Genomic DNA, 23040 nt, shown 5'->3' on the forward strand with positions numbered 1-23040 from the left:
TACATATTCTTTGACTAAAAAGAACCATGTCCATCTACTGAGCCATGGGATGTCCATTCATGAGAAAAATCTTAAGAGGCTAGACAAGGACTGCTGTTTTTTCTTCCAAATTCATTTTTTGGCTTTGCTTCTAGACATTTCCTTTAAACGGTTATTTGGAGGAACAAGATACTGACTTCATTGAAAGCCAGGTCAAAATCTTTAGTTGAAAAGTTTTCAGTACAGGTTACATAAATTAAACAAACATCAAAAACAAGAAATAATTTCAGAGTCCTGCCTCTTCTATGACAGCCTCTCTGATGTCTTTATAGCTGGTGCATGTGCGTGGAGGTCTGCACCGGAGGCATCCTAATGGACATGCAGTGGTTGACAGAGCACTCAGTCTAAAGGGTGTAGCTTATGTCATTATTCACGATAAGGAAACTCAGAGCTAAGGTACAAACTGATACTTCTAGTAACATGGGTTAAAAGCCAATGTTAGCTAAAGCTGACAATGCTTTCTTTAACATGCAAACTTAATTTGGCTATTCATCTGATCTAATCTTGTTTTAGAGATTTTTCTCTAAAATAAACATATTTACTGGAGTTTTAACAGACTGGCAACTTCAGGTAAAGCATATTACCTGTACTGTAACTATACTGAGTCATAATATGGTATAGTAGCAAAAGTACTGAATTTAGAATCAAAGGACTGAGGTTAAGAAGCCTGCCTTTTGAGAGAGTGGAATGGTGGTTGCCCAGGCCTGGGAGTTGGGGGAAATGGGAAGATGTTGGTCAGAGGGTACAGAGTTTCAGTTACACAGGACAAATGTTCTCAGGATCTATTGTACAGAATGGTGACTATAGTTAGTAATACTGGATTGTATACATGAAATTTGTTAAGAGAGTAAATCTTAAGTGTTCTCACTACCAAAAAAAGGGTAACTATCTGAGGTGATGGATGTGTTAATTAGCTTGATTGTGGTAATCATTTCACCATGTATACATCTCAAAACATCAAATTATACACCTTAAATATATACAATTTTTATTTGTCAAATGTACCTCAATGAGGCTGGAGTAGGGGAAGCCTACCTTTCACTAGATGCCTTGGACAACACAGCAAGCCTGCCTGAGCCTCTGCTTTCTCTTCTATAAAATGGGAGTAATTGCCACTCTATAGAGTTGTTGCCATAGTTAAGTGAGATAATGTGTTTAAAATAGAGCGTAGTTATTGGCATATCATAGATAGTATTATACATGTGACTGTGATGATTAGTATGCTGTCTTGAATTCTGATAAACTAGAAGCTAGTCTTAGTTACAGGGGCATTGTCTGACAGATGGGATGTGATTTCAGCTTCAAGCCAAGAGTGTGGGTAAAATCTTCCATTCATGTAATACTCAGTTTAGCCAGAATCCTGCCTGAGAATTCCATAACACAGGCAGAGAGCTGTTTGAGGAAAGAGCCACAGATAGTTGTCCTTTGCGTTTTGGGGATTCTTCCAAAAAGAGAAGAGACTTAAACACAATTTGGCAAACAGAGGAAATAGTTTGGCCTTTTAAATGAGCAGCAAGGTGAAATATAGTAATATTAATGCAAGGAGGCTTGCAGTAATTAGAAAATACAGTTCAGTTAATCTATTTCTCAAAGATACATTCATTATTTGCTATAATAAATTCATTTAACTCCTAACCTGGCATTTGTCCTGTGTGTGTGTATGGTTTTAGCCATGATAGTTGCTGTTAAGGTTATGCTGTTGTAGGCTGTTGAGTAAAGAAGGTTGAGAAAGCATTTGCCATTCTGTAAAACTCTTGTCCTGGCTGAGGCAGTCATAGAAGTATTGTTTTCGAGCACATAACATGGATCTCTGAACTCTAGTTTAATTAGAACTACTTACTTGATGTGTTTAAAGGTTTTTTTCAATGTAGTTTTTCACGTTCCTTCTCCACCTCTATCTAGAAAAGGAAACATTTGATAGAAAAGAAATTTAAAACTTTTTTTTTTTTTTTTTTTTTTTTTAGAGAGGAAGCGATATTGGCTTGGTTTTTCTGCTCTGAATGCTCCAGATTTAACTACTCCACTCATATTCATATTTCATATAAACAAAAGAGTAAATGTTTAAATCTCTCCATTCTACTTTGTTTAAAGTAAAGCAGATCTGAAGTTGCTGCAGGCAGAATACTGTTCCAATTCCAGAAAAAAGTGAATTTGTGAGTTTATATCATAAACTCATGTAATTTCAACTTCATGTGTATTTTTTTATATGGCCAACTTGATATGTCTTGGTACCTGCATCTGGGATATGTATCCCTGCACTAAGATTATGTTAGAAATTTATTAAGAAATGTACCCCAACTTCCTAAGCAAACACTGTCTAGAAAGTTGGGCAGAAATTCTGATAGTACTAAATGCAAAGAAGATACTAAAGTTATCACGTGAAAAGAAATTTTCCCAATACATTACCCCAGAAAAATTATATCATTAGTAACAACTTGACTATAGGTATAGTTCACAGTGAAATTTATTATAATTGGCTGCCTTCTGTTCTATTGAGAACTATAACACATTAAAAATGGCTTCTAGTTTAAAGATTTAGTGGTAATTTTAGAAATAATGATAGCATTATAGTAATATCGAACATATTTTGAGCAGTTCACATGCATTTTGTTATTTAAGTCATCACAGCAATCCTATTAGCTGCAGGTATGCATCCCCATTTTACACATGAGGAGACTGAGCCTTTGAGAAGTTGAATAACTTGCCCCAAAGCACAGATTGATAAGTGGGAGAGTCAGGATCTGAACCCTGCTCTTTCTGATTTTATTTTTTTTTAGTTATAATTGTGATTAAATAAAGATAGTGGTTGTTGTTTGCTAATTTTCAACTTTCTTGAGTTGAGATCTTAGTTCGCTAATTTTCTATCCTGTTTTCTAATGTGCATTTAAGGTTATAGATGTCTTTCTAAGTATTACTTTAGCTGTACCCTACATGTTCTGATATACCTGCCTTTCTTGGCATTTTGTTCCAAGTATTTTTAAGTTTCCATTTTAATTTTTTGATTCATATTTTAGGTATTTTTTTGAGAATTGTGAGTTTTTAAGGATAGATTTTTTTTCAGGTCTGTCTAGAGTTTAAAGAAAAAGATATACTTACTAGAGAACAAAATTTGATAGTTGGAGAGTTGCTTTTTAGAGTATAAGCTTATTACATTAAACCAGTAGTTTTCACTTGCTTTTGGTTTTCCTAGAGTGGGCCACACTACCTGAAGATTGATGGACTTTCGTCCTCTGTTTGTGACTCTTTCTGCTGGCTACTCTCTTGTTTAATCTTGCTGCCTCTAATGTTAGTCTTTTGGCTCTGCCACACTGCTGACTTTCCTTTTTGGTTCACTCACTGAGTTTAAAACAACCTATAAATGGTCTTGTTCTGAGCCAATACGGCAAAGCAGACACACAAGACCAATGCCATTCTATCGCTAGATCTGTTGTCAAACCACAACAATAGTTTGACCATGGTACCCTAGTAGAGCTTATGAGAAAACTCTTCTTTAGTTTGTTCTATAGTAATTTTGGATGTGTACTGCCCAACATGATAACCACTAAGCTATACACGGCTATTGGGCACTTGAAATGGGATTAGTCTGAAATGAGATATATTATTAAAATTAGTTTTACCTGTTTCTTTTTAATGTTTATTTTAATGTGGTTACTAGAAAATTTAAAATTAAATATGTGGCTTACAAGGTATATGGATATATTGAATGAATGTCTCTGTTTTGTACTTAACAACAGTGTAGGCTAAAATACAACATGCGGGTAGGGGGCAGCTTTCCCCTTAGCTTCTGCACTAAACTCTAGAGAAATAGGACTCAGATAGCAGTCTTAGAATTCCAGATTTTCAGCACAAGGTTTGGGTAAAGCGGGAGTAACGTTAGTATATACTTCCTTTCTGAAGAAGGCAGCTAAAACATAATCATCCACGAGAGAACACTCTTACCATGCTGAATCTGCAGGTTGGTTAGATTTCTCTAAAAGTATGAGGATTTCATTCCAATCATCCTTTTGTTTCTCAGACATGCAGTTTTATCAGCAAGCTAGAACCATTAAACCCTGCTTTAAAAAGCTTGTTTTGTCTGAAGGACTAAGGGAATAGGAACATGGGGATAGATTGCAAAAGTGGGCCCCTGCCTGGCAGAGGGTAAAGATATTCCCTGGTCTGCTTTCTGCTTATAAAGCCCTTTCCATTTCTCAGTAGCAGGGACAGAAAAGAGGGTAAAGATATCCCCTGGTCTGCTTTCTGCTTATAAAGCCCTTTCCATTTCTCGGTAGCAGGGACAGAAAGTGAGGGATTGCATGAGAGACCAGAGCTCTCTCACGCTTCTTTGCCATTTTCCTTTATTTGATTGCAGATGTTTATGACTTTGCCCTTAGCCTGTATTGTTAGACTGTGAGCTTCTTGAGGACAGGCGACAATTAGTTACCTTAATTTTACCTGTAAGGTACAACAACAATATCAACACCAATAAAATCAGTTAACCAGTGTTGCTCAACTCTTTCCTGTTATGGTACGCTTAGAAAAGTATAATATTTGTACCACAGGGGATTCTGGCCACCCAGCACTTCCACTAGTCCATACAACTCTTTTGTATGAATTATAAAGTACCCTCTTTTTGAGTTATTTTACTGCCATCTGTTGGAAAATTATTGTAATAAGAATGCAGGTCTGTAGTGACCATGATATGAATGGTCCCTCCCTCCAGAGTTGTTCAGTGTACAGCCTGATCAGCTGTACATGGTAATCCTGAGACCACCCCAGGAGCCCACCTGGCCAGCCAGTGGGCTGAGGGAATCAATGTTTGAACAGACCTCAACCACTGTGTACCAGTGTGTCTTGGGAAACCAGATACTATGCTAAGGACTTAAGCCTTTGTAGTAAGTACCCTATGAAGTAGGAGTTCTTAAAATCCCAGTTTTTCAGATGAGCAAAACTGAAGCATAGAGAGGTTAAATAACTGACCCACAGTCATGTGTCTATCAGATGACAGAGCTGGGATTTGAACCCAGGCAGTGAGTCTTCAGAGCCTAAGTTCTTAACCACAGCAGTATATTCCCCAGACAAGTCTCTGTTAAATCGTATCAGATGCAGCAGTTTCTGAGTGCTGTTGCTGTTTCCATCTCAGCCCACTGTAAAGTGGTTTAGACCTCAGCCCCTAAGTTCTTTGGATGACTCTATAGCTATAGTTTTTTTTTAGGTTTTGGCAAAGAAAAAGTGTTTTCTTTTGCCAGTCCTTGTTTGTGTTAAGGTCAGTGCCGTTTATATTTCAGAATAACCTCTAGTCCTCTTCCTGTCCTGTGGCTTTACTTCTTCCCACAGTCCCCATTCTTGCATCACAGAGTGACCAACCTAAACTGCTACCAGCCATGTGGGTTGATTTGTTCTTTCACTCTTCTAGATTGTAAAGTTTCTAGAACTATCCCTCCTTTCTGTGTCTGTTCTTTTCTTTAATCCCACCTCTTTTTGAGCACTTAATTGCTGTTCTCCCTTCCAACATCTCTCATTTTCTCTCCAAATTATCTTATATCTGATTTAAAAGGAAAGTGCCTCAGGGCAGGGATTGCCTTGTTATGTTGTGAAGCAGTATCTGAAGTGCTCCATAAATTAGCATCTGTGACGAGTTTTGTATATAGTAATTATTATTATTGAAATACAAAAATGCTTTCTGAACCGTGAGGAATTAGACTAGCATATTAGTCTAATTGCCTGTACATGTTTTTTAAAAAGGAAGAAAAGAGCCTCTCTTCCTGCCTGAGAAAGCTATCTGAGCCTCAGAACAGCAGCCAAAATCCCTGGACTCCTTTGGGGCTGTTGTTTTAATGCTTTCATATTTATTCAGAGAACCATGTTTGCAAGACAGTAGAATAAAGTCCTTTTGGTCATGTTGATCCATTTGGATTATTGATGCTGATCAGAAAGGTAGAAATGGCCCTGGAGCACTTGCCTTCGGTTTGTTCTGGCCCGGAATGTTATTTCCTCAGTGACATTTATGGTTAAAGTCAATGGAATTCATTTTCGGAGAGGCAGGGGGCTTAAAGTAAATTTCATTTATATTATGTTTATATTTACTGCCAGAGTGAATCAACATTTTTATTAGCATTTTATGATACAAATGGAGCTTTTAAGACTTGTTGAATTTTAATGTAGGCATGTATGTCAGAGAGACTCATTTATAGGACTGTCGGTCTTTTCCAGTGCTTGCTTTGAGAGTACACCTAGAAGAGTGGTTAGGAAGCGTGCTCAGTGGGACAGTCTGTCTGTCTGTCTGCCTAGCTAAAAACCTGCTTTAACAATCTTTACGTTAGAGTTTGTTGGCCTGGTTTTCCTGAATGTGAGCTTTAGTAAGTATATGTTGATTAGCAGTTTAATGAATGTCCCTTTATAAATGAAATGCTAGTCAGAATAAACTGAAATAACCTTAATATTATCACTTGAAATTACCTATAAATCTTAGATAGAAAATAGTTGTGCTTTTTCAAAGAAAAGAAGCATGTTTATCACTCATATGCGTGTCCACATCTGAGGAAACAGGCCAGGGCCTTACTGCACTGGCCAATTGTGTCTGGTCATAATTGACACACTGGATACTTTCAAGGTAGGACCATGGAGCAATTGCTTTTTTATCCTCGCTCATACAGTTTACTTTCTGCAGTGTGCTCCACCACCCTAAGACACGGTCTCTCTAAGCCACATTGCTCTTACTTATCTTTAGATGTTCAATAACTATAGAGCAAGTTGAATCAGAAAACAAACTCAGCTCATTTTTAGATGATTAACTCACTTTGAGGACTAGATTGTTTCCTTTTCCAGGTTACAGAGTGGTATCCTGCTGCTTTGGAAGCAGTTGGCCACTTTATGCCTTTAAAGATAAGGTCTAGGGATAGACCACCAATGTGCTGGACAGTTACAGGATTCAGACTGCTGGAGGGCTGAGGGATCACCTGTGATAGTGGTTTTCAGCTCTGGCTGTACATTAGTTTTTTTGTTTGTTTGTTTTGTTTTTTTGAGACAGAGTCTCGCTCTGTTGCCCGGGCTAGAGTGAGTGCCGTGGCGTCAGCCTAGCTCACAGCAACCTCAAACTCCTGGGCTCAAGCAATCCTACTGCCTCAGCCTCCCGAGTAGCTGGGACTACAGGCATGCGCCACCATGCCCTGCTAATTTTTTCTATGTATATATTTTAGTTGGCCAGATAATTTCTTTCTATTTTTAGTAGAGACGGGGTCTCACTCTTGCTCAGGCTGGTCTCGAACTACTGACCTCAAGCGATCCACCTGCCTTGGCTTCCCAGAGTGCTAGGATTTGTACATTAGTTTTTAAAACAAGCACCAGTGCTGGGGCTGTACCTCTTCTGTTTATAGGTACAGAAAGTGAGGCCCCAAGAAGGGAATTGACTTGTATGTGGCCATGTACACTTAGGTGCTATGAAAAATAGTAATATTAGGAGGCAATAACATTATTCCCACGTCCTAGTTAAAAAATCCTCATATTTTAGAGTGAACAGTTGTTAAATTAGATCATAAGCAGTGCAGAAAACAGGGTGGGACCACCTGCCACTGTCATTGCCTTTGAAGTATCTGCCATGTAATAAAACTACGTGTGACAGAGCCACCTTCAATGGCTTCCACATATTATTCATATTGAGGAAAGACTTTACTGTCAGTTGTGACAAAACTGTAGTGCCAGTCTGGTTACATGGTGGGTGCACCTCCTACCCAAGCCAGAACTTGTTAGTTCAGTTTACGTGTGGGAAAAGGTTTTCAGTTGAAGCTTTAATTATACCTAGTGGACAGAATGCAGCAGCTAAGCTCTTTTAATTAAACACTTATTAAATCAGTTTTCCATGATGATAGTTTTAATTTTCAAGCATGGGTTCTTTAAAAATTATAGATAAGGGGACAGAACAGTAGTCAGTCATCATTCCCTTTATAATTATTGAGGGCAGAGACACAAGAAGAGGTGCGTATATCATCTTCAGCATTTACTGAGAAACTACAGTATGGAGGCCTGTTTATTAGGTGCTGGAAATACAAAGGTTCAGCCTGTGCCTCGTGAGAAGTCTGTTACAGCAGTGGCTCACGCCTGTAATCCTAGCACTCAGGGAGGCTGAGGCAGGAGGATCGCTTGAGCCCAGGAGTTGGAGGTTGCAGTGAGCTATGATAAAGCCACTGTACTCTAGCCAGGACAATAATGTGAGACTCTGTCTCAAAAAAAAAAAAATTAGTTTGTTATTTTTTATTTAGAGAAATTGTGTATGTGTTTAGAACCTCTTGACACTGAATTATATTACTGGTTTTTCAAAATGCTAAGTTTAATAAATGTATCCTAATTACCATTTTAACAAATATCCCTTTGTGAAAAGACAAACAACTAAGTCAAAATCTGTTTTAATATGTTTGGGTATATGTGTTTACATGTTAATATACAATGTGTGTATCTTGTGAATGGGTATATACTACGTGTATGAGTTCTGTAGTGATATTCAAATGAGTGCCACAGATGAAAAGTGCTTCCTCAGAGGTAATTGTGAGATTAGATACTTGATATAAAATGGTTAACACAGTGTCTGGCACATAGTAAATGCTCAATAATCCTCATTATCTAATATTTATCAATATACCACCACTATTATAGGAATTCATAGGAAAAAGAGAAATGTGGATTAAGATGATCAGAGAAAGGGGAAAGCATAGTTTAAGTAATATGTGTTGCATCTGTTTTATTTAACATATCTTTTGCCTAAGACTTAAATTGCAAATAGCAAACACTTTGGAAAGTATTATATAAGTACATATCAATAATGTGATCTCTTTTATTTCAGGAACTTTATATTGCTGTTGGGATATCTGGAGCCATCCAACATTTAGCTGGGATGAAAGACAGCAAGGTAATTGTACACAACAATCATGCTAAGAGGAAAAGTTTTCACATTTTAAAATTTGAGTTTCACTGTATGTTTCCATGTAGTTACAGTGGAACCATTCATGTTAACATAGATCTAGGAACTGAAAGAAGTATAAGCTACTGTTCACTGCCTTAAGATGTGCTGTTGGTCAGAGGGGCAGTGCTGGGTCATGGAAAGAGGCCCAAACCCGAGTTGCAGCTCCACTGCTAGCTGAATGCATAGTGTGTCCTGTCTGCACCCCTCAGTTTCTTTGTCTGCCAAACATGGGTGTTGGATGATGATCACTAGTGTCCCTTTCAGCTCTGATGACAATCTACAGGTAGAAAATGTGAGGCTTAAACAACTTGATGAGGTTCTAATCATCTAACTTGTTTATAAGGTTCTGATCCCTGATTCCCTCTCCGTCTGCTTCACCCTTGTCTCCTGATAGTCCCACCCCACCCTCAGTAGAGCCCTTCTTCCCGAGTTGTTACCCAAGTGTGACCGACACATTTTTGGTTGGAGCATTGGGCCATCTTAATACCTCAGGAATTGTCAAAAATGCAGTGAGTAAAGGAAACCCTTGATTTTAACTTGCTACTTGGACTACATCTGGAAGTCCTGTGTAATGACTCTGTGAACATATATTTCAGAATATGACACATTTATTCATGCATAACAATGTACAGTTTGAATTATGAACTTATCTTTCATGAAGTCTGAGATGCCTCTGACATTCCTGCATTTATCCATTCAGACGGAAGCTTGATATAAAAGATAATAAAACTTTTAACAGGCTTAACTTCTAACTTGAAGAAATGCATGCACTGCCTCTTTGTAGGCTCTAAATGAATTGGTCCAAAACCAGTCATATTTTACAGTTGGATGGCAGCTTTCTTTACTGAGCTATGAAAAGAGCAATGCCAGTGGGGAAAAGGTGATTGCTACATTAATAATAAAAAAAAAAAAAACCAACTTTCCAACACCAGCAGCATTAAAATACATTTTTAGCCAGACCAGTTCAGATGTACACAGAATTCTGCTTCTCTAAAATAAAAGATTCTGCTTGCCAAGAAGATCCTGGTGGAAATTCTCACCCCATGCCAGTAGAGCTGGACCATGAGACAGACTAGATAGTGTATGTCAAAGCAAATAGGGAGCAGGTGAAACAAGGAGACCAGTGTTGGGGGCAATCCATGAGAATAAACTTCAACTAAGCCTTTGTCTCTCCATCTAGTCAACAAATATTTATTAAGCGTCTTTCTTGTCCTAGATGTTGGGGATGCTTAAATGAAAGACATAACCCCTGTTGTCACTGTCTTGTGTAGGAGACAGGCGGTCTTTGGTTGTAATTTTGGTTAAGTTCTAAAATGGGATATTAGAATAGTTGCATTGGCTACAAGCTGCAATTTTAATTAACATCGTGATATAGTGGAATGAATACAAGATTGGGTTGTTATTTCAAATGAATTAATGTAACAAAAGTACTTTTTGACCTATATACATAATAATACAGTTGAATACAATCTGTGTATTTCAGAACTCTGTAAGGAGGAAGAGCTTCAATTTATAAGGAGCTGTTAAAAGAGTTCGGTATAACCAAGACTTTATCATCGTTATTTACAGTTGATTTTTCAGGAATATTATTTTGGTAATCTGAAAAACTATAACCAGCCCACATCTTTTTTCTTAAATACTGTATTGGTTCCTTGCCCACAGTTGTGCTCTTTCTTTAAAAATAACTTTTATATAGTGGGATGAAAAAGCTTTCAGATGATTGAGCTGTCAGATGTTTGACTAGGTGGTCTCCAGGAGAATCATTAACCATCAAGAATTAAATAAATCTCTGCTGTAGCTGTGAAGCAGGCTACACATTCCAGAAGAGAAATACCTCAATGCAAATCAATGCCTGTGATTTAAAATGTTTGTCCTTGTCCCTTTGGATTTGAGGCTCATATTTGGAACTCGTTTATTGTCTCTGACCATGTGTCTTAATATACATGGCATGTTTCCCTGGATTGGCAGTTACCTGGATTACGCTGTGCTCCAGTCTCAGATATTCTAGCATATTCTCCCATCTCTTTTAGGAGCCCTTGTAAGGGAACTATACAGATATTACAGTATTTTAAGTCAGGCTATGTCAAAATACTTAATATACTTTTTAATACCAGCTGTTTTCATACAATACAGTAACAGGCAGGTAGAAACTTCTAGAAGTTTGAATTACCATAATCCACTGTCTGTTAACATGATACCACATTAGAGTTAAACTCTAATTTTACTTTAATTGCAATGGTGTTAGAAGCATCTGTGGGGAATACCAAGCTATTTTTAATATATAAATAAATCTGATATTAATAAAAGAATGATTTTGAGTGACCATTTCTCCTTATTCTCTTAAGAATCTCTTTACTGTTCACATTTCATAATATTTTTAGGCTGGCATGGTGGGTCCTGCCTGTAATTGTAACACTCTTGGAGGCTGAGGTAGGAGGATCACTTGAGCTCAGGAGTTCCAGACTAGCTTGAGCAAGAGCAAGACACCCATCTCTACTAAAAATAGAAAAAAAAATCATCCGGGCATGGTGGCATGTGCCTGTAGTCCCAGCTACTCGGGAGGCTGAGGCAGAAGGATCACTTGAGCCCAGAAGTTTGAGGTTGCTGTGAGCTATGATGATACCACTGCACTCTAGCCCAGGTGACAGAGCAAGACTCTATCTCAAACAACAAAAAAAAAGTTTATAGGAGATAAGAGAAACATTTGATAGTTTATAACAGACGTAGTAATTTGCTTATTACGTATATTTGCTGCATACATAAGGACTTAAAATTTTTTGTTTTAAAGTTCTCCTTTAATAAAAGGCTGGCAAGATAATTGGTTTTCATATTCTCAGACAGACCCAGGATAATAATTTTAAAATAATAAATAGAATGGAGAATGTAGAGGATAAAATAGTTGAGTGATAAAGGCTGTGAATTTGAGTATACATTTGTTTTTTTCCATAAGTCAAAAAGAAATTTAAAAAAATGATGATTTTATTTCTTTTTTTTTTTTCCTTGAGACAGAATCTTGCTTTGTTGCCTGGCCTAGAGTGTAGTGGTGTGATCATAGCACACTGCAACCTCCAGTTCCTGGACTCAAGTGATCCTCCTGGCTCAGCCTCCCAAGGAGCTGGGACTGTAGGCACCCGCCACCACACCCAGCTGGTTTTTAAATTTTTTTTGTAGAGATGAAGGTCTCAATATGTTACTCAGGCTGGTTCCCAACTCCTGACCTCATGCAATCTTCCCACCTCCGCCTCCCAGAGTACTGGGATTACAGGTGTGAGCCACCATGCCCACTTGATTTTAAATTTGTAATACTGAGATGGGCTAGTGGTGGGTAAGAAATAATTTTATTACCTTCCAACCCAGAGATTTCTAATAAATTTACAATATTGGCACAGATGTATCAAATTAATCTTATTTGGTCAACATCTTAAGAATATTAATATGTTGTAAGAGGAGTTAAAATAGAACTATCAATCTGTGTGGTGTGTTTACTTTATAAAAGTCGAACTCTTTGTTTTTGTTTCACAGACAATTGTGGCTATTAACAAAGACCCAGAAGCTCCAATTTTCCAAGTGGCAGACTATGGAATAGTTGCAGATTTATTTAAGGTAAACTGGCCTTGAGAGCAATTGCTGTTATCTAGACTGTCCTCCGAGAACCTCTTAGAGTCGGTCAAGGATGAAGCTATTAAAAGAAAGCATTGTGTGTTTATGTATCTGTCTGTATATGTGCTATTAATATACGTACACAATTTTGACCTAAAGTTAAGTTGCCCTAGTGAATATGTATTGTTTATATAGAGTATTATAACTTTCCCCTTAAGAAGGAGTCCAAATTGTCTTTAAAATATCCATATGGCTCTTGGCATCTCACTTGCAAAGGTAACACACAATGTGCAATGACTCAGGTAACCTAGAATCATATTTGGCAGGTACCCTAAAGAAATTAATGTCAAACATCCTTATTTGAGGATTTGCCGAAGACACTAGAGCTTTTCAGGAGAGTAAGGACTCCAGACCAGCTCTTGGACTCAGCAAGAAGACTCGGCTGGCTGTGTCGAGGGTTAAAGGCCTCTTCACGTGACAGGCACGGGGAGGACACTGATTCCCACTCCTCACACCCTTCACTTTCGACTGTGCTTTCTGCCCCGCCATCACCCCCATATTTGCTCTTCCCATGAGAAAAATTACTTTAATGATAGTAATTAATTTAGTGAATTATAGGTGATGAGCCCGTGATACTCAGCACATTTGAAAGTCATGACCTTTAAGGTCATGACTTATGCATGGCCTGGCTTCTTCTTCCCCCCCCAGACCTGCCTACCAGCTTCTAGGTTACCTTGTGCAGAAATCACATGTGCATGAATTGACACTCTGGAAGTAGCATCCGACCCTAAGAGAAGTGGGTTTGCTGGAGTGAGAAACCCCTCACATCGACCCCCTGGAAGAGGCTGTGGGCTGCAGCCTGAGAACAGAGCCAGGATGGTCCCTGCAGCAAGAGGATTGACCCATTATCATAACTTCACCAGCACTGCATGTGATCTGGATGAACTAGTGAGTGCCCGTTGAGAGTGCATTTGTACTTGGAAGTATATGTGTACGTTTGCTCAGTGAAGATGGATGTGAGCTCTTGCAGCTGCTCGGTGATTCCCGAGTAGTGGCTCAGACTCCATGTGGAGACTGGGTTGGGCTGTTACTCCAGTTCAGTGCAGGGCGTTCTTCCCCCCAGGAGGCCCCCAAAGAGCCTAGATCTTGCTTGGGAAGAATATGTACCCCCGCCAGTGACCCTGTATCTGAAATTTGGGGTTCAGGTAGGTCAACTGCTCCTGTTGCCTGGCCCAGGTATGTACGAACAAACAGTAATGGGAAGGGGAGCTAGCATGAAAAAGAAAAATTTTGTGTTTATGCAATGATAACTTTGTTCAAGTAGCAAGAATTTAGGTAGGTGTGGATAGAGAGGTAAATGTTCCTTTTATTTAAAAGCTAAATTAAACACTTTCTGAACCCCAGCCATGTACCATATTGACATGTTTGCAGATAGTCATGTACTGTAGTTAGTTGGCTTTTATTTTTCCTCAAGAGAATATGTTAATAAACTTATATGTAATTTTGTTTATTTTACATTGTTTTTCTGTCTGCCTACATAATAGGTATTGCAGCTTGCATGATAAAAAGATGAAGCATTGAACAGTTGAAAATTTTCTGTGTTCCTCCAGTGTGGATGCTTGTCTTGGAGCAAGAGCTTCTTTATCACAGTTATTGATAGAGTCATATCACACACACTGTGCCTCTTGCATTAAGGGCAGCTCCTAGGTTTGGCAAGAAAGAGTGTGTGTGTGAACCCAAAGAGATAGCTCAGTGAGGGGGAGTCCTCAGATACTGAGGTGGAAAGGGACCTCAAAAATCATCCAGTCAACTGACTTCCAACCTCCGTTTCTCAAGCTATTTTTGGTGTTGTAAGAAGCCCACATTTGACTATAGAGAGACTCTTTGGACCAAGATAATCATGTTTATTGCTTTGGCTAGAATTTTATTAGGGCAGTGATTTCATGCAGCTCCGAAGTTCTGAAGTACAGTTACATATGTCTTTGATTAATATAAAGGTAGAGAAGTTAATCAGTCCTTTAAAATAGAGTTTGGGGAAAAACTTACAATTAAAGGCTATGAAAATATTAAAAATAATGCAGACTCCTGTTTGTTACTACATGAGTAACACAAGCCAGGTACCTTCTTCTTTTTTGTTTTTTTTTTTTTTTTTTGAGACAGAGTCTCGCTTTGTTGCCCGGGCTAGAGTGAGTGCCGTGGCATCAGCCTAGCTCACAGCAACCTCAAACTCCTGGGCTCAAATGATCCTCCTGCCTCAGCCTGCCAAGTAGCTGGGACAACAGGCATGCGCCACCATGCCCGGCTAAGATTTTCTGTATATTTTTAGTTGTCCAGCTAATTTCTTTCTATTTTTAGTAGAGATGGGGTCTCGCTCTTGCTCAGGCTGGTCTTGAACTCCTGACCTTGAGTGATCCTCCCACCTAGGCTTCCCAGAGTGCTGGGATTACAGGCGTGAGCCACCGCGCCTGGCATAAGGTACCTTCTTAAGTTGCCTGTCCCACAGAGATGTGTTCTGGGACAGTCACTCAGCAGGCAATTGGCACAGCTAAGCCAGCCTCCTGCTTCTGTTCTCTCCCCCTCATCAGGCACCACAGCGGGTGGGTCACCACTGCTGCTCTGCCTTGGATAAGTGACAGTGAAAAGTAGCTCATGTTCGACAGACTCGAGGAACCTAGACAGTACCCAGCAAACCATTTTCTCAGCTGAAACAGAAACAGCATATTGTAGATGAAGAGTAGAGTAATTCTGACAGAAGAGCAGACAAGGCGGTTTGGTAAATGTACTCCTCACTGGCACCACCTCCTATTTTTTAAAAATCAAATATTTAATGGTATAACTTTTAAAAATACAGTTATACAAACTATGAATGAGAATTAACATTATCTATTTTGGATTAAGATCTAAAGAAAATATAAATCAGATAACAGCTGTACAAAAACGACTTTTTTAGACTAAACTGTTGTATAAAAATTTTAAGTTGCAAACTGTACCATGCATACAGCTATTAGACTAATAATTCCCTAGGTGATATTTTGTTCACCAAATGTAACCATGTCTGGGGTAGAGATTTATATGCATAACATTTGATTCTCCTATATTTATGGTTTCACTTCGTCCTTCAATAATCATAAGTTATTATAGAAAGGACAAGTCTTTTTTCTCCTTATAAAACAAATAATATAGTACAGGGATTAAAAGCTTTAATTCAAATTCTGTCTTGGCCACATAATAGTTAAATTATCTTGGCCAAATTATTTAATCTCTCTGAACATCAGCTTCCTTATCAGCAATATAAATATTGCACTACCTCCCTTAAAGGCTCTGATGGAGATTAAATGAGATCATATTGCACCTAGTACAGTCTGTGATAAATATTAGCCTACCTGTTTGTATTTCCTTACATCCAGATACATAGTAGGTGCTCAATAAATGGTAAATATTAATATTATAAATCAGAGTTAGAGGGACAGGGCATAGGGCACCACTTGAGTGTGGCTTTTTTTTTTAATATAACAGTTTTACTGAGATAAAGTTCATATACTGTAAAACTCACCATCTTAAAATTTACAATTCAGTGCGTTTTAGTATCTTCACCAAGTTATGCAGCCACTATCTAATTCCAGAACATTTTCATCACACCAGAAAGAAACCCCATAGCTATTAGCATTCACTCCCTCCCTGCCCCCAGCTCCTGGCAACCATTAATCTCCTTTCTGTCTCTGTAGATTTGCCAGTCCTGGACATTTCATAGCAATGGAATCATGTAACATGGTGTTTTGTGACTGGCTTCTTTCACTCAGCATAAGGTTTTCAAGGTTCATCCATGTTGTAGCATCTGTCAGTACTGTATTTCTTTTTCTTGCCAAATATCAATTGAATGGATATGCCACATTTTGTTTGTCCATTTCTCATCAGATGGACATTTTTATTTTTTCCCCTTTTTGGCTATTATTTATAATACTGCTATGAACATTCATGTAGAAGGTTTTCTGCAGACATATGTTTTAATTTCTTTTGGGTATATGTCTAGGAATGGAATTGCTGGGTCCCATGGTAAATCTATATTTAACATTTTGAAGGCTTGTCAGACTGTTTTGAAAGTGGCTGTCTTGGCTGGGCATGGTGGCTCACACCTGTAATCCTAGCACTTTGTGAGGCCAGGAGTTTGAGGCTGCCATGAGCTCTGATTGGGTCACTGCACTCCAGCCTGGGCAACAGAGCAAGATCCTGTCTCAAAAGGAAAGTGGCTGTCACATTTTACATTCTCACCAAAACTGTGTGAGGGCTCCAGTTTCTCCATATGCTCACTAGCACTTGCTACTGTGTCTTTTTGACTGTAGCCACCCTATTGGGTGTGAAGTGGTATCTCCTGGTGGTTTTGATTTGCATTTCCCTGAGGGCTCATGATGTTGAACATCTTTTCATGTGCTTATTGGCAGTTTGTGTATCTTCTTTGGAGAAATGTCTATCCAAGTCCTTTGCCCATGTTTTAGCTGGTCTGTTTGTCTTTGGGTTGACTTGAAGGAGTTCATTATATATTCTGGATACTAAACACTTCTCAGATAGATGATTTCCAAATATTGTCTCCTGTAGGTTATCTTTTCACCTTCTTGGTATAATAACATCCTTTGATGCACAAAGTTTTAAATTTTGACAAAGTCCAATTTATCTTCTTTTTGTTGTTGTTGTGCTTTTGGTGTCATATCTAAACATCCATTGCCAAATCTAAGATCGTGAAGATTCACCTTTATGTTTTCTTCTAAGAGTTTTATGGAGTTTTAGCTCAGCTATTGGCTATTCATGCATTTTGAGTTAATTTTTATAGATGGTATGAGGTAGAGGTCCAACTTCTTTTGCATGTGGTATCTATTTGTCACAGCACCATCTGTTGAAGAGAATATTTATTCTGTCCCCACTGAATGTACTTGGCATACCACCTATCTTTGAAACCTCTTTTTCTCTTCTCCCAAGCACAGCTATTCATGACGGTCATCATAATCTGTTTCCTCTCTTTGGAACCTTGCAGGGTTCATCTCTGTCTGCCTTCTCATTTCTTGCCCAGAATCCTTTTCTTCTCTAGGTTGATGTTGTGGATTTTCCTGATCCACATTCTCCTCCATTCCAGTATACGATGAGCACGTCTCTGATTGGGCGGTTCATAGGCCTCTGTCTGTCCTCACCAGCTGAGAGGCAGAACTCTGTCTCCCTCACCACTGCCCTGAGGAAGCACTAAGTGAATGAGTGGAGCGTACTTATACTGTGACTTATATCAGTAGATTATCTTTTTTTAAACTTAAATTTCCTCTTATTTGGTCTTACTGGAAGGGAGCTGCCTCTGCAATATCTAAGAGAGAATAGAAACAAGAATCCAGATCTTTCAGGATGTTCAGCCCCAAGTTAGCATTTTCTTTTCCCTAAATAAAGTAGTGTGTGATAAGCTTGGAAAGTCTGCGTGCGGTTGGTCTAATAAAAAAGATTTAGATGATGGAGAGAAAAAAATCCTCTCAGCCATTTTGTGGGGAATGTGGTAGGAGGACATCCCATAAGGTTTTTAAAAATTGTATATTCTAAATCAAATTAATATTTTGCTTCCTGGGGAAAGAAGCTGGGCTCCAGCCTATTTTTCATGAAGCACACAGCCCCCACGCGAGGTTCAGTTAGCATGGCATCCGTGTGACTGGCATGAGCTCATGGTGTCTCCGCTGGGGAGAGCTGGGAGAAGTGGTGCCAGCACTTAATGCCGCCTTGAGCGATTGCCTGCTGGCTCCATGGTAAACATGGGCCTTTTAATAGGCTGGAGACAAAGTGACATTCGGAAGAAACAACATGTCGACAATTTCCTTAATAAATTTTGTACGAACACATTATTTCCACCTAATGGAAATGTAACTCTCTTAAATAATTGAGAGGCTATATTCATCAGTGGCGAGTTCAGCTGGGATCTTTGTGAGCTAGGACAGCCGACAGCCCCTTGGAAGGCTGGGTAATTGATATTTTACACAAGTGGCTGGGCTACTTTTCAGAATGTCTGTGTGACATTCCCTGCAGCCCCCACGTACAGCTCTCTCCTGTTGTCCAGGCGGTTGCAAAGTGACTTTACGCTGGAGGCTCCAGTTGCAGCCTCTGAACTGCCGAGACTAAGGGTTAATGATTAATCCTTTTTAAAATGGGAGCCAACTCGGGCAGTTTCCCCTGCTGTGATTCCTCACTGCGTCTGCTGACCGGCACCACCGCATTAGCACAAGGTCTTGATTTTAATAAAGAGCGATAATACTGAATGTTCAGCATGCGGCACATTTTTATGTGCCAAATGATAGTAATATGTGCTGAGAAAGCAACCAAAATGCAAAATGAACGATGAATGAACAATGAGAGAACAAGCACTAGCAGAGGGTGACTGGAGTCGTGACTAAGCTAGAGACTTCGGTGTGGACTTTGAAGGAAAGTCAGGGATGCAGTGAGGGTGGGAAGATGCCAGGGAAAACAGGAAGGTAAAAAATACCGCTCTCAGCCCAGACAAGAAAAAACGGACTTCCCGTTTCCTATGGTGCCTTCTTGACGTTCGTGGTTGTGTCAGACGGGCTCCTGGGCGGTGAGTGGGCTCGGGCCCCGCCAGCCTTGTGTGGGGCAGTCTGGCCCTCCCCGGGGCGGGGGGAGAGTCTGGGAGAGCAGGGGGTTCCTGGGTGGGGCAGAGGGGACACTTTGTGCCTCAACGGTGATTTGCATTGTTCTTTTGGCCTCCGTGTACCGCTGAAGGAGCTGTGACCGTATCACAGTGAAGGCTCAAGTTGCTTAATTACGGTTTTTTTTTTTAATTTGCAGGTAGTGCCTGAAATGACTGAGATATTGAAGAAAAAATGAATCATGATCACATCTTAAGAAGAAAAAGTATGTCAGAGTATTCAGCTGGACTCATGGAACTTCATGGATGTCATAACAATCATTGGAAAGCATGAAAGAGCTACATTTCAGAATTTGAGGAAAAATTTCTAAAACATGCCAGAATGCTTTTTTATGGGATTATTATTATGTTTTTTTTTAATCATTTGTGGTTCTAAACAATTATTTTTTGAAATTTTCTAATTATCTAGCAAATCTATAATAAAGCCTTTCCATAAATCTATAATAAAGCCTTAAACGCTATCGGAAATATGCCTAGCCTCTGAAAGAAAGAGAAAATTGAAGAGAGGGAATAAAAATTCATTTATTATTTTTCTTTGCCTGTCTTGTTCATGGAGAGCTCTAAGTTTTAGGCAAGATTGTAAACATGAATGTTCCCACCAGCCTGATCAGCCTAACGTAATTGCTGAAGGGCATATTTTATAGAAAGGGAACCCGATTGGCAAAGGCGGAGTGAAAAGCGCGGGTACAAAGCATGGATATCGTCTTACACACTCTCCAGCCTTCAGAAAGCCACAGCTAGCGTGACAAACGCAGGCCCGACTGAACCTGACCCTGCTGAAGTATTTGGTTGGCTTAAATTAAGTTTAATTTTCTGTTTCATTTTAAGGTTTAGTCAGTTTATAGCACTTTGTGTCTGTAAAGAAGGGAGAATGGGGAAGAAGGAGCCACTCTGAGACACAGTAAGGCCCCTTATGCAAACAGATAGTTTGATATTATTATAAAGTGTTTAAAATCCTGCTTAGAGAATGCTCCGGCTGTTCATTTCCCCTCATAATAGCTTCCTTTGGGCTCTCTTAGAACTCAGGCAGCCCACGAGTTGGCAGAACGTGTGGTCACCTCTGGCACTCTCAGCTGCCCCAGCTCCAGCCGAGGTCCAGACTGTCACCAGGGGCAGCAGGCTTGTGTGGGTGCAGGCCCAAGAACAGAGACTGGTGAGGCTTTTAACAGGCCTGCTGGAAAGCGTGGGTAGGTAGGGGAATAAATGGAGAGAACTGCCCTCCTGGAGCAGTCAGCAGGAGTAGGAGTCGTGACCTGCATCAGTGATAAATGAAGGGCGGGGCAGGGACCCCAGATAGTCCTTTTGTGTGGCCAACCTGGGGCCCTTCCTCAACTGACTAGTTGGACCTTTTTGGATTTGTGTCATAATCATTTGCTGTGAAACACTTTTTTCTTTTTTTTTTTGGTGCTAGCTAATTCATGCACACCACAAAAGAAACACTTTGAAAAGTTATCGTTTCCAGCCTGAGCAAGAGTGGAGACCCCATCACTACTAAAAATACAAAATTAGTCAGGCGTCATGGTGCGCACCTGTAGTCCCAGCTACTCAGGAGGCTGAGGCAGGAGGATCGCTTGAGCCCAGGAGTTTGAGGTTTCAGTGAGCTATGATGACACCACTGCACTCTAAGCCAGGGCAACAGAGCAAGACTCTGACACACAAAAAAAGTTGTCTTTGGGCTATGTGTGGTGGCTCCCGCCTCTAATTCCAGCACTTTGGGAGGCAAAGGCAGGAGGATCGCTCGAGGGCAGGAGTTCGAGACCAGCCTGAGCAAAAGCGAGACCCCATCTCTACAAAAAACAGAAAAATTAACTTGGTGTGGTGGTGAGCACCTATAGTCTCAGCTACTCAGGGGCTGAGGCGGGAGGATCACTTGAGCCTGGGAGTTGGAGACTGCAGTGAAATATGATCACACCCCTCCACTCTAGCATGGGTGACAGAGTGAGACCCTATCTCAAAAAAAATAAAAAGATTGTCTTGGCATTTCAACCTTCTTTTAATGGGATGAGAGGAAAGCATTAAATGATGCCTCTTTGCAAAGTAACGTCTGTGTTAGAATCGTAGAACCCTAGGGTGTCAGAGCCCATCAATCTAGTCAGCCCCTTGTACAGATGGGGTTACTGAGGCACAGATAAGAAGGTACTGTGACTTGCCCAAGGCCACGTGGCTTGAATCACCCTTGTGAAAGGAATTTTTATATCTTGTTGCTATCTTTGAGCTCTTCCCAAGGGGGCTAACCTTGCTCAGGGACTTCTCCAATTACCCGTCATCTCTCTTGGGTGCTGTAATTGGGAGCCAGGAGAGATGGCAGAGCTGGCAGCTGCAGAGGACCCCCAGTAGAAGGTATGCGCAGGGAGGGGCGTCCCAGGTGGTGCCTTTGCGTGATTCCTTGCCTCAGAGCTGAACTGGTTGGTCCTTCTGCCTTTTGTTCCCTCCTGTCATGGCTGTCTTGCCCCAGCTCCAAGCAGCTGTCCACTTAACCAGTACTTACTGGGTAGAAGTGGTCATCATCATAGCATTAAGTAATTACATTTACTGTATGTACACCAGGCACTGGCCTAGCACTTTGCCTATATTAAACCCCTCAGTCTTCACAATACCCCATAAGTTAAGTGCTATTATTAACATTATCCCTCTTTTACAGATGAGGAAGCTGAGGCTCAAAGAGGTTGTATGACTTGCCCAAATTCAGGCAGCTTATAAATGAGAATCAGGATTTGAAACCAGGCAGTCTGGCTCCAGAGCAGTGACCTCTCTAGGATTGATTCCCCCTCACGTTGGCTCAAGGGACAGGAATTCACTGCACAGTAACCTCAGGTAAAGAGCGCTAAGTGCTTCTTGATGGTGGGCAGGGAATGTGAACAGATTCCAAAGTGAACGGACAATGGCAAGTTGATATTAACAAAGGAGGTTGCAGCCACTGACCTTCCATAGCTTTTGTTTTGTCATGTGGATATACGGTGTGATTTTGTTGAACACATAAAAATAACTTTCCGCTAGCTGGTAATTGTTTCTTGTTTGTATGGTAGAATTAAATGTGTCACTATGTTAAGAGTGTTCCACAAAGAGCTGTGTGACATCCTGAGGCCCTGCTGCCTGAAAAATCCTAAGCAGCACTTCTGGCAGTGGGAGCCATTGAGTTTTTGAGGCAGGCTCATAACCTAACCTGGAGGAATAACTTGATCTGGTGATGTATCCACACGGACGGAGGGAGGAAGAGAAGACGGAGATGATTAGGGGAGGAATCCTCTGGCCTTATGCCTCGGATTGGTTTGGCTGAAAGCTCTTTAGCTGCAGAATGGGCCCCTGGGGACTGTGAAAATGGGTCCAGTGCTGTGGGCGAGGCTGGCAGAGAGTGGGGCTCTTCCTCCCAGGGTAGCGGGGCAGCCCCGCTGCTGCCAGAGTCTGGGTGTGTCTGCGAGGCTGCAGGGCTGGAGACACCAGCCCTAAGTGCACTTTTTACTCTCTTTCTGAAAGGGATGGTCAGCCTGGTCACATTTCACGCTGTCTCTTGGGGTTTTTGTTTGGGTCTACGTAAGAGTGGGCTGAGGAGGCTGGAACATCCAGAGAGCACGCTGATCGTAACAGATGGGTTTGGTTAGCTGCTGCTGAGCTAAAGGAGGCTTGACTAACAACCATGTAAGAAGTCCATGTGGGGTGACACGCTGCCACAATTCCATCTAGCCCTAGGGTTTTTAGTCTTCGTGGGGAGCCCAAATGAAGAAGAGCTGCTGAGATCCTCAACTTATAAAGAACTTTCATGTACATTATCCATCCGTGGGGGAAG

General features: G+C 40.4%; 1 protein-coding gene and 1 long non-coding RNA gene across 2 annotated transcripts in view; both read left to right on the top strand.

The window, feature by feature from the left end:
- ETFA (electron transfer flavoprotein subunit alpha) overlaps positions 1–19789 on the top strand; it is a 69955-nt gene extending 50166 nt beyond the window's left edge. Inside the window, exons 10-12 of the mRNA XM_045541912.1 lie at positions 8855–8920; positions 12497–12577; positions 19397–19789. Coding sequence (XP_045397868.1) covers positions 8855–8920; positions 12497–12577; positions 19397–19435 — 186 coding nt within the window. The 3' untranslated portion in view covers positions 19436–19789. The remainder of the gene's footprint in view (positions 1–8854; positions 8921–12496; positions 12578–19396) is intronic.
- Positions 19790–21221: 1432 nt separating this feature from the next.
- LOC123631882 overlaps positions 21222–23040 on the top strand; it is a 33709-nt gene continuing 31890 nt past the window's right edge. Inside the window, exon 1 of the long non-coding RNA XR_006733251.1 lies at positions 21222–22070. This is a non-coding gene — a long non-coding RNA (uncharacterized LOC123631882). The remainder of the gene's footprint in view (positions 22071–23040) is intronic.

Source organism: Lemur catta, chromosome 1, assembly GCF_020740605.2.
Source record: "Lemur catta isolate mLemCat1 chromosome 1, mLemCat1.pri, whole genome shotgun sequence".
NCBI lineage: Eukaryota > Metazoa > Chordata > Mammalia > Primates > Lemuridae > Lemur > Lemur catta.